The sequence below is a fragment of the Macrobrachium rosenbergii genome, chromosome 9 (genome assembly GCF_040412425.1).
Source record: "Macrobrachium rosenbergii isolate ZJJX-2024 chromosome 9, ASM4041242v1, whole genome shotgun sequence".
Classification (NCBI taxonomy): Eukaryota; Metazoa; Arthropoda; class Malacostraca; order Decapoda; family Palaemonidae; genus Macrobrachium; species Macrobrachium rosenbergii.
Window position 1 is genome coordinate 37,112,849 of NC_089749.1, and position 12,801 is coordinate 37,125,649.

General features: G+C 42.4%; 1 protein-coding gene across 5 annotated transcripts in view; it reads right to left on the minus strand.

The window, feature by feature from the left end:
* Positions 1-409: 409 nt before the first annotated feature.
* Positions 410-12,801, minus strand: part of Ski6 (exosome complex component Ski6) — a 64,867-nt gene continuing 52,475 nt past the window's right edge. For all 5 annotated transcript variants that reach the window (XM_067108913.1, XM_067108910.1, XM_067108914.1 and 2 more), the window contains one exon: positions 410-794. In XM_067108913.1, the coding sequence (XP_066965014.1) occupies positions 435-794 (360 nt within the window). In that variant the 3' untranslated portion in view covers positions 410-434. The remainder of the gene's footprint in view (positions 795-12,801) is intronic.

The window sequence follows — 12,801 nt, forward strand, 5'->3', positions numbered from 1 at the left end:
AACCCGACTGCCTAGAAGTAATTCAAACAATTCTTTTTCTGCGTTGATAATGCCTGGAAATGAGTTAGCATATACTTAAGGCTGTCATAAAGTGATGGGTTTGTACGAAATAATAAATTCTTATTCTAAAAAATGTATATTTTAATAAATGCAGAAACACATATACATATTTAACATAATTTGTGAACTAAAAACCAGCAAGAACTTAAGTCTTATCAGGTGACTAAAACCTGAAGTCTCAGTTGTTAAAACACTTTCAAGCTTACTTTTTTGGATTCTACATAATTGGTAGTCTTCAAAGAAATCAAATGCCACGAGTAATGGTCCGATTTGTGTACTACTTAGCAGCCAATTCATGAAAGGCCATCAAGCTATTTTCCAGCTCTGGTAGATAAAATGAAAGATTAAGTATAATTGCATGAATTTATTAAGGTTTATCTATGAGACATAATGGCATGTTTATCCTGTAAGTAGGCTTCAACTTCTTGATGCATATTATCATAAACTTGGTGACAACCAACAATGGCAAGATCCATCACAGGTTCAAACTGATCTTGATGCAAAGGATGTGATGTATCCAAGGAAATGATTTGTTCCTTGTTTGGAAGGAATGATATGGTTAGCTCACAGCCAGTAACCGTTTCTTGATGGGTGACATCCAAAACTGCTGTTTGCTTGTGCATAGATGCAGTACAAGATACCACATAATCAACTAGTTCTACTCCTGCATGTATTAAAGCTAAAGTTGAAGCATTTACACATGCAGACATAACTCCTCCATCGGCTTCCAGCACCTAAAAGAATATGAAACTTGTCACATATAAAAACATGAATGAATATATAACTGAAGAATAAATATTTTGACAAAAAAAACATTCTCCTGTGACTCACTGACAAAAAAATGACGGTCTGATTTGTTACAAAACATAGCAGTCAAATTTACTACGGTCCCTAATGAAGAAACAATGGAAAACATAATGCTGTTAATGAGTGGAAAGAATAATATCCCTAAGATGGCTACTCTCATCAGCAAACTTCAAAATACCATTTCCTTCAAAAAACCTAAAAATATAAATACTGTACTTAATTTAGCATTTACTTTTTAAATATTTACCTATACATTACATAGCTTTTACTTCTGCACTAGCAGGAGTTCAACACATTACAAAAGAAAAAGGAAAACTCTCGATTTCTATGAAAATCTGTTTTCTATCTATTTATTACCCACCCACACGAGGGGACCAACAAGTACTGATACTCATAGTCTACTTCTGTACACTTTGAATGTGGGGAGGTAGGGAAAGCAAATTGTGTAATGAAGAGGTAAGTATTTAAAAAAGGCTACTCAGTAACAAGAAATTACTTACAAAACAAGTGTTTGTTTACCTAGTGAATTCAATCCATCAGCTATTACTGCTGCCTTGGAAGGATTGTCAATCAGGTTTGGGAACTTCATCATGAAGATATTTGAGATCTCTTTAAAGGGTGCCCCTTCAGCAGGAGGGGTAGGGTTACTGTGCCAAACCCCTGCAGAGCCAACGACAGATAACAAACAGGTACTGACATACAAGACGGTACACTGCCTATACTCAGCATTTAGTGCCTCCAAGTTTTCCAAAAACCACAACCCAGTCTTAAAAAGCAGTAAGCAGAAAAAGACTATAGAATGATTCAGGACATAATATACCCTGCATAAAACAGAAGGGTTAACTGCCTCTTCCAGGCTTAACCTATCTATGCAAGTTTTAATTGCCCCAACAGAACAGAGAAGTGTTTTCTCTTCTTCCCAATCAAAGAGGTTAAATTGGAATTCTTACAGTTGCCTGAAAAACTTAGCCTTAACATCATTCTCAGCTCTAAGGCAAAAAGATAAAATAGTATTCCCTTTACAACAGGCTTAAGGGGAGTGCTTGCGATAAATTTACTCTTTTAACTGCCAATAGTGCTAAATAAAAGAAGGTTACACAGTAAATAATTCAATGGAACTCATTCCAGAGGCTCAAAAGAGTCTGCAGATAAAATTTAGCCCTGCATCTAAATTCCAGAGAGAGACTGATACTGAGTCGAAGGGGCTTCAATCTCAACAGAGCTAGCTGCTTGTGACACAAGGACATGGCTGTTTTCCACTTGATTAAGGATAGAACCCATGATACCTTTGAAAATTCCCTTATTGGGAAGAGACAGTCGAGCACCTCCAAGTGGTTAAGTGTGAGATGCAGAAGTTAGTGGAAGTGCATGGAATTCTGTAGTCTGAGTCAATTTCCCCTTAATGAAAGAATAATAGAGACATCTACCGAGAGAGCTAGAAAGTTGAAAAATCATTTGCTCTGAGTGTACTAAGACTCTACAGGAATCACTAAGCAATTCTTGAACTTGAAATTTGCTCAATACTTCCTTAGAGTAGATAGAGGGGGAAGACCTATGAGTCTGAATCAGGTGAACTTAAAGAAACACATCCACTGCTCAAGCCTGAGGACCCTCAAAGGAATAGTAATCGACTAGTTGTTCCTGTTCATCTGCATGCTAATAAGTCTACATCTGAGTACTCCTCTAATCCCACAGCAACTGTCAAACTTGTGGATGTAATGACCACTCTGTAGGTAGTTTTGTTCTTTCTGAATCCCAATTGGCAAAAACACTGTCCTTCCACAGTATGAATTTCCAAACTAATATCATGCTGTTCATTTCACTCAAAGAAGCAAACTTTCCACTATGACTTTGTTTCTGACCAGGGATAAACCTGCTAGGTATCTTCGATGTTCTTTCCACTGTCCTGACATCTACCAAGTTTTACCAGGTGTAGTGTTGACCATTCTATGTTGGATGTAAGTGTAACGACACTAGTCAAAAACTCCTGAAGCTGACTTCACAAACTCCCTAAGCTGGCACCAAAAACAAACTAAGCAGCCGCCTCAACCTCTCCAACCTGACACTGAAAAGAGGCAATATACTGCACAAAAGTTCAATTAAAGATAAAAACTTCAACAATCTAAAATGACAAATTTTAAAAGTAATTTGTATTTTTCCAAACCATACAAACCTGAGGTCTTTACAATAGGAGTATACTTCAGTGCAGCTGCAGACCAGCCATTTAGCTTTAAACAAGGTGGTTAAGTATGTAGTTAACTACCGACTATGGGTGGGAGTCCTGCCCACCCAGTCGGTACACATCCACTTTGCCTTTTGGCCCAGGGAGCAGAATGAGGGGTGGCTTGAGGTAGGCATTTAACTTGTAAAAACCTCAGGTTTGTAGAGTTAGGAAAAATACAAATTACTTTTAAAATTTGTCATTTGTTCCTGTACAATATACAAACCATCGCTCTTTACAATAGGAAGACTTACATACTTGGTGGGAGGATTCTGAGTGGGCTTCTGAAATGACTGGTAGTTCGCCTCACCTGGGTCTCCTCCTGGTCATAAGAGCAAAGGAAGGAGACCATGCCTCTGACATGCTAAACAAAAGTGTGAACAACTGTGTGTTCAACTGTCAGACTTCTGGGCCTTTCAAACTGCTTCAGAAAAGGCTTGGATGAACCCAGAGTATCGGAGACAATAAAACTTGAGGTAACCAATGGTCTGTTTTATCTTCAGCCCCTCTCTCCCCTTGCTAGAGAGAAGGGAGGACTTACATCTATTAATCTATTAATCTACCTAAGATTATAGCTATAACAGGGTACTCAGTTATGTAGGCTCACCTGCATGATCCGCTGGACCAGCATGTGATGGATGGCAACTTGACTCTGCAAGATAGCGAAGGGAGAGAGCCAGTCCTCCCTCATATTCACTCTTTGCCACCGAACACTTAGGTGAGATGCAAACTGTCCACTTTGGGAGCTGGGGGAGCTACACAACTTGATGAGCAGCCACCACAGGACTTACGGAAAAAATGTCCCAGGGCCTGTGGGCAATGTCCTGTCTTGATACCTGCAGAACTGACAGGTTTTCACTCTATAAAAATGGGGTCCATATCCGTAGACAGGAGAACCTTACTGGTGTCACGGGAGTCTGTGGGACTCTGTGCAGCGGCAGAAAAACCTTACCCGCACAGGGAAAACTTCCCTGAGCCAATTCTGGTGACAAGTAGGCCCATTGGAGCCCAGTGCACCTCTGGTGGCACAGGTAATTCCTGTGGCACGGGGTTTGCGGAACCCCATGCAACAGTTGTTACCGACACCTGGGGGTCCAAGGAGCTCCGCAGAGTGGTGGAAGGTCCTTCACCAGCCAGGGAAGGTGACTTCTGGGGACCGGTGTCGGTGGCACGGGTGTCCGTGGAGATCCGTGCCTCTGTTACTCCCGGGGCACTAGGGTCCAAAGAGCCCTGTACAACAGTCCCCATGTCTGTAGACAGGGGATAGCAATTGAGAGATCCCTTTTGCCTCTCCTGAGGCCTCTAGAAGGTTCCATGGACTGGGAAATCTGCAAATGTCTGGGTGTAAGGGCCAAATCCTTGTCACCTGACATTGGTGATTGAGCTTATTTTCCATTACGCTCCAGTTCCCCGGAATGTACCCGGTTAACAGCTCTGCAGAGTGTGCAACCACCCACTCGTACACTTATACTTCAACATGTAGAGCTGAAGGGAAACCAGTCTCCCCACCCTGTTTGTTGACAAAAGTTACTCTTGTGGCGATGGGGGTACTGACACTCATCAGCACCACAGAGTAGCTACTAAGGTCCTGAATCTCTTGAAGGGCTAAGGAAGCTGTCTTGAGTTCCAGGATATTGATGTGGAGGGGTCTGCCATTCCGGTTCCGCTCACCAGCAACTTTTCCAAGTGTGTGTACCTCTTCCCTTGGTCAATGTACCAAAGAACAGGGGCATGACGGGAGGGGGAGTGTGAAGGGGCATTCCAGTGAGGTTCCTGTTGTCTAGTCACCAGGCTAGTTCCAGATTCATTTCCTCCCTAGGAGTGGAAAGGAATTGAGTGTCCCTTATTGGAGATTAGAACTCCTGCATTCTTCATCGAAGGGAACAAAGGTAGAGCCACTCATGAGGGCCCGGCTTCCCCAATGGCAACAGGATGAATGAAAACGACTTGTCACTATCGAGCTGGTTGTTCCTTAGAGGCAGGAATTACTGTACTCTTCTGTGACCCTGCTGTTAAGGGACTGAGATCGTAACACCAGCACGTCAGGACACTAAGTGACTGCTTGAGTGTGAGATTGGGCTTTTCAAACTTGAATGAGACTGCCAAGTCCCGACAAATTAGAGAAGTTGCCCTCTTGTCACAAGACAAATGATGGATGTGTATTTTGAAATACATATACTAACAAGTACTAACAGTACCGCCTTCACCTCTTCTCAAGGGCGAGACTGATGAGAACTGAAGTTTGGAAGTGGGCTGCACATTGGAGAGGGGTGGAGAGAACTCGCAGCTTTCTCACCATACAGTGCCAAGTTGCTTCATGTCTTATCAGGAACCCCCTCTTTGAAGTAGGTGGTAGAAAAGAATGTTGCCCTTATAATCCTTCCCTTTTCTCATACCCCTGCCCACTTCCAAGACAGACAGAGGGCTAAGAGGAGCACTGCTGCGCAACTTCTGGTAGTGTAGAAAACTGGGTGTTCCTTCGCAGGCCCTTGGTAGCCTGGGGCTTCCTTGGAACCGGAGAGGAAGGGATAGCCTGGCCTGAAGGCAGAGCTGCAGAATCATGTGAAGACCTGTAGGTCTTGGCCACTACCCAGTGAACACAGAAATCAGCATTGATGCTACCCGTGTCACTTGAAGCATCCACTTCTACCATCAGCCAGAGGAAAGTGGAACCTAGTATCAGGTCATTCCAGGGAACCAGTGCTAACTCGTAACTGACAAACCTGGTAACCTGAGTCAAGGCAGTTCCTCTCCTCTTGGCACCAGGTTTACACACAGGTTAGCTGTCTGGTGTGCTAGGTAGAAAAAGTTCTATCTTCAGACATTGTCAGTCTCCTGAATGTGGGTTCTTCTTCGGAACTATGAGAACCTGCAGAGGAATAAGTGATCTTGGCCAAGAAATGGAACAAAGATCCATCCCGGGAACTGTATGAAATGCTGCTATGACAGTCAATTCCATTGTCACTGTCCTGTGGTAGGAAAACTCCCTCTGTGGGGAGGTGTTCAGAGACGGGCTTGAACATCGGGTCAACCTGTTTGGTTGGAAGGGGCTCTTCAAGGTACTGAGGAATTCTTGTGGCAATTCAGAGGTTTAAGAAAGCATTTTGCACTATAGGTGAAACCTGAATAAATTATCCTGGTCATAAAAGAGAAAATTCACCTGGTTAAACACGCTTCGGCAAGCTGCGACCACAACGAGTCCAATACCTCAGGGAAGCTACGTCTCTTCCTTGAGATCGTAAACCACTGAATTCATGGACGATCCATGGGAAAAACCTCCAGAGATGCCTTTTGATATCTCTACCACTCTAGTTTGGTCCACAGGCCAAATCTGGAGTATATACTACTGTGGTTGGGAAAGGGTGGAAGAGTGAACGTTTCCAGTCTCAAACCCTAAGACCGTCTAATACCCACTCCTAGAAGACTCTGAGGAAGTAAGAGAACAGGTGAGAGAGTCCAGCACCCTTACAATACCTGCCAGAAGCCAAGGAACCTGCAAGTGTGTAAGGCCGTGGTCGATGGCCATACAGGTCTTTGAAGACATGGTCTTGCAAATGAAGAAGATTGAACCAATGAAGTTTTGGGTTCCTCTCTTTGCCGCCAAAAACCTGATGGCAGATTACGATCCAAGGAAGCAAGCCACGGTCTCTTCACAAGATCCCGACACACCAGCAACACGATCTCCCAATAAGTTCTCTGGAGATCGGGGGTGTCTGTATCCTGGGGAAAAAACCTAGAGCTTTTCCAGGTCACAGAACCCCTGGACTATTCTTGGCAAGAGAGAAACCATGACAGAACACCCACACCTACTCTTGAACACTTAGAGTATACAACCTGCCTGATCCTAGGACCAAACCCGGAGTGTAAGCTTCATAAGAGGGCTGTGTTGGGACTTGGCATCCCAATAATGAACCCTTCTGTCCAACTCACTGCTCCTGGTGTAACCCCAGGAGGATGAGGGGACAGAGGGGCCGAGCACCTTTCTCTGAACTGCCAGAGCCGATGCCCTGACAGGAGAGGAAAGCCGTAAAAGATCGTCACCTGCAGCAACGATGACTGCGCAGGTGTTAGTGTGAGCGGGAGCTGTCCCGAGGATAGCCAATGGGTTCATGCAAACATGCATGGAAGCTATCCCCAGATAAGCAGGGTCATTTGCGTGAATGAAGGCGAGGGCTGACCCAGAGAGAGCATTCGTGCACTCCTGGGTGTGGACTCAGGCTGTCCTCTCGATGTGTCCCAGTCTTCTTCAAGGCTGTGGCCTCTGCATATGAAGAAGACTGTATGGGGAACTTGTTCATAGCTTCTTCAGGTGAGTGGACTGTCCCCAAGTCATGAAAGTATTGTGCATCAGTTGCTTCCACTACTTGAAAAATGAAGTAATCTCTAGCCGAGATAGGCTCTATACCAGCTGATGACTGATTCCATGGTACATCCTGGTAAAAGGTAACTCAAGATTTTGAAGAAACCTAAGTACCTGTGGTGATACGGGTCTTATCAGAGATCCACGCAACTGAGCTCCTGAGTAATGAGTGTATCGATAATCAGTTGCTTTCTCTACCAGAGTGTCCAGGGAAACTTGAGCAGAGGTAAGCTATTACCAATTCATGGAGGCAACTCCACAATACTGGTAAAGGTAGCTCAGGGTTTCTATGAAGCCTGAGTACCTAGAGTGACACAGTTCTCCTTGGAGGTCTGAGCACTCAGAGCTTCCGAGTTATGTACAGGACGATCTTTGGCTGCTCCCTATACTCAAGTGTCCGACGAGACACAGCAGAGGTACGTACTAGTCTGGGAAACTGATTTCCTGGAACTAGTATCAGTGACATGGGTTACCTCTTCGACTCATATCTGAGGAGACCTGCGCACCCGGTGCTTCCGTGTTGCAGGGTCTCAGTGAGATCCGGGGCAGGATTCGAGAGTTCCACCCTTTCCCAAAAGAGATAGCACGCAAGTAAATGAAGGCGAACACGACGATGATAATTCGATTCTCTTTTTCAACTTCTACCACAAGTTTATTGTTGTCCCAGGACCCCTGCACCATTCCTGTGCGGAAATGGGAAGGTGGGTAAAAGCGCACGCACAATCTGGAATCTCTCTCTCTCTCTCTCTCTCTCCAAGTCCAGCCATGGCGGAACCCGAGCAACAGCTGATTGCTTACCCTTAGATGACTCAAAAAGAGCAATCGGTAACATACAGGCAAGAGAATCTGTAATTCCCAAGTCTCTCGATTCTACAATATCTGAAATCCCTAAAACATTACAAATGGCAAGCAATAATTTTCAGAATACAAACCTTCCTTCACACTGTGAAGGAATGAAACTCTCCGAGAAAGACAAATTGTGTTGTAAGTGAGGTGAGAAAACCAGTTTAAGCTTATTGTCTTGGCAACATAAAAACCAGTTTGCCATAAGGCTAAAAAAGTTATAGGGTTGCGTTACGTCAGCATGAACAAATGTATCAGATTACTGAATACATAACACACAAGAGTAAAGTAAGGGGATGGGTTTGCATTATATCTTATTAGCCCATTGTGTCCAGATATAAACAAAAACAAAGCAGTTTTACCACTCTCAAGGATAAGTTGTAAGGTTGCGTTATACCAGAATGAACAATTATATCAGAATACTGAATACACAACACAAAGTAAAATAAGGGGATGGATTTGCATTATACTGTATCTTATTAGTATGCTATGTCCGGCTATAAGCAAAAAATAAACAAGTTTTACCACTCTCAAGGTTAATAAGTTACAAGGTTGCGTTATGTCAGAATGAACAATTGTATCATAATACTGAATAAGCAGCACAAAGTAAAAAAAGAGGTTGGATTTCCATTATATCATAATATTATCTCTGGACATAAGCAAAAATAGCAACACACTAATATACTGTATATGAAATCATTGCATAAACAGATGTATCAGTTGAACAGCAGGCACAGAGGGAAGAGTAGCACATCTCTCTTTCTCCCCAGCCAAAAGCAAAGTGAATGCGTACCGACTGGGTGGGCAGGACTCCCACCCGTAGTCGGTAGCCAACTAAATACTTAACCAAATGGTTTTTAAAGTTAAACAGCCAGTCTCCAGCTGCACTGAAGCACATTCCTATTGTAAAGAACAATGGTTTGTATGTTGTGTAGGAACAACCTAGAACTGAACTTGGAGTGTCAACTTTTTGGGAGGGCTGCATTGGGACATAGCACCCCAATAATGAACCCTTCTGTCCAACTTGTGGCTTCTAGTGTAACCCCAGGAGGATGAGGGGACAGGTGAGAGGGACTGAGCACCTTTCTCTGACTTGCCAGAGCCGAAGCCCTGACAGGAGAGGAAAGTTGTAAAAGATCATCAACCTGCAGTGATGATGACTGCAAGGCTCTAAGAGAGCGAACCCGCTAATATTAACGTGGGCGGAGGCTGTCCAGAGGAGAGCGAACAGGTTTGCGCAAATCTGCACGGAAGCTATCCTCAGGTAAGCAAGCATATTTCATGTGAATGTGGGCAAGGGCAGGCCCAGGGAGAGAAATTCTACACTCCTGGGCATGGACTTGGGCTTTCCTCTTGACGTGCCCCAGTCATCTTTGAGGCCGTGGCCTCTGCATATGAAGAGGACTGTACGGGGAACTTGTTCATAGCTTCTTTGGGTGAGCAGACTGTTCACAAGTCACAAAAGTATCTTGCATCAGTTGCTTGTACTACTTGAGAAGTGAAGGAATCTCCAGCTGAGGTAGGCTCTATACCAGCCCATGGAGTGATTCCATGGTTCTGGTAAAGGTTAACTCGAGATTTCGAAGAAACCCAAGCACCTGGAGCTCCTGAGTAACAAATGTATTGATAATCAGTTGCTTTCTCTACCTGAATGTCCAGGGAAACTCAAGCAGAGGTATGCTATTTCCAACTGGTGGAGGTGACTCCACGATACTGGTAAAGGTAACTCGAGGTTTCTATGAAACCCAAGTACCCGGAGTAACATGGTTCTCCTTGGAGGCCTGAGCACTCGGAGCTTTTGAGTTGCATACAGGACGATCTTTGGTTGCTCCCTCTACCTGAGTGTCCAAAGAAACACAGGCGGAGGTATGCTATTACCAATTCGTGGAGGTGACTCCATGATCCTGGTAAAGGTAACTCAGGGTTTCTATGAAACCCAAGTACCAGGAGTGACACAGTTCTCCTTAGAGGTCTGAGCACCCAGAGCTTTTGAGTTGCATACAGGACGATCTTTGGTTGCTCCCTCTACCCAAGTGTCCATAAAAACACTGGCAGAGGTAAGTGCTAGTCTGGGAAACTGACTTCCTGGAACTAGTATCGGTGACACGGGTTACCTCTTAGACTGTCATATCCTGTGTTGCAGGGTCCTGGAGAGACCCGCAGCACGATTCCCGAGTCTGAAGACGTGAGAAAGCACCCAGAAGGGATAGCACACAAGTAGATGAAGGCGAACGCAATAATAATTTTAATCTCTTTTCCGACTTCTACCACAACTCTACTGTTGTCCTGGGACCCTTGCACCATTGCCATGTGGGAATGGGATGGTGGGAAAAAGCGCCCATACTCTCTCTCTCTCTCTCTCTCTCCCACAGACAAATCAAAATGACTAATTGGCAACATGCAATAAAATACCACAGGTATTGCTAGCAAGACAACCCGTTATTCCCAAGTCCCTCGATTCTACAACACCTGAAAAACCTAGAATATTACAAATGTCAGGTAATAATTTTCAGAAAACAAACCTTCTTTTGCCCTGTCAAGGAATAAAACTCTCTGAGAAAGATGAAGAGTCATACAGTTGTAAGCAAGGTGAGAAAACTAGTTTAAGCTCATTGCCTTGGAAACAAAAACCTGTTTACCTTAATGCTAAAAAAGTTGTAGGGCTGTATTATGTCAGAATTAACAAATATATAAGATTACTGAATATGAAACACACAAGGGTTTCGTATTCAGAACCCCTCATGTAAGGTGAGGTAAATCACTAAAAAATGCTAATACATATAGTAAATGCTTATTTCTAGAGTTTAAACCTCACATATGACAAACTCATGATCCCAAAGCATTTTAATTTCATTTAAAAGTTAGCTTAATATCATACTGTAATTCATATTTCGTTACAGTACAGAGAGAGAGAGAGAGAGAGAGAGAGAGAGAGAGAGAGAGAGAGAGAGAGAGAGAGAGAGAGAGAGAGAGTTACTCTTACATTAGATATCAAAAATGGAAGTTCATGATCTATGAAGGAAAAGAGAGAGAGAGAGAGAGAGAGAGAGAGAGAGAGAATTTTCAGTATCCTTATGACCATCTATGGGCAACACTTTCTCCCCTTTGTCTTCAATATGTCAAGATAATTAACATTTAGTTACAACCCCCTCGCTCCGAAGAATCAGAGAAAGACTGGGAATGATATGTATTTGTTTAAAATTTTTAATAACTTACTATACAAATGCAAAAAGTTTTAATCATACCATGGGAAATATGAAAAAAACTAATAACAATGTAATGTCACGTTTATCTATAAAACTACAGTATACAAAACATATAAACATACATGTTACATAAACATAAAAAATCTCTCTTGTCTCACTCATACATCAAAGCAAATATTAAAGTACTGGGTGAGAGAGAGAGAGAGAGAGAGAGAGAGAGAGAGAGAGAGAGAGAGAGAGAGAGAGAGAGAGAGAGATAATAATGTTTACAGTTACAGCTGTTTTGTGATTTTGATTGATTTCACTGTATTTTAACTAAAGTATGCTAGTATCATTTATGTACAAAAATAAAAAATACAAATTTTACACATAAAAGCATGAAAACTTTTAAATAACTTCAAACATTAAAATTTATAAACACTTCTGAGGGTTTCTCGAGGACTTTGTTATAAACACTTCTGAGGGTTTCTCGAGGACTTTGTAAATGTGAAAAAATTCCATGTGCCAATTAGTTAGGTTCCAGTGAAATGTTCGCATCTGTGAATTCGCGCAACTCAAAGCATGTAAGATCGAGGTATTACTGTATATCATATTAGCACGTTATGTCCAGATATAAACATACACAACAAACCAGTTATACCACTCTCAAGGTTAATAAGTTGTAAGGTTGCGTATGTCAGATGAACAATTATATCAGAATACCTGTACTGAATACACAACACACAAGGGTAAAATATGTGGATGGATTTGCATTATACCATATTAGCACAATATGTCCAGATACAGTGCTACCCTGCTTTTTCACACTTCACTTTTTTGCGCTTCATTTTGTTGCGGATTTTTTGGAACACATTATTCACTTTTCCGCAGGGGAACTTTCACTAATTTGCAGACTTTGTAGATAACATTATTACAGTGTAAATACACTATCCATTATTTTTATCATAAAAATCTATATTTAATCATGAACGGAATATGAAAAATACAGTAATTAGTGAAAAAAGTGTTGTTCTACAAAAAAAAAACACATTAGTGATAATTTTAATTTTTACCAATATATAAAGAAAACAGGACAATTTCAATACTATGAGAGAAAGCGGCTATGCTTATGTATACAGGGATAACTTGATTAGTTGTCAAACGTCTCTAAGAAAGATTTACAGTAATACCTCGATCTTATGCGACTCGAGGTGTGTGAATTCGCAGATGTGAACTTTTCATTGGGACCTCACTTACTGTCATACACGATTTTTTCACAGACATGCGGCACTTGCGAATCCTCTAGAAACCCTGCAAACGTGTTT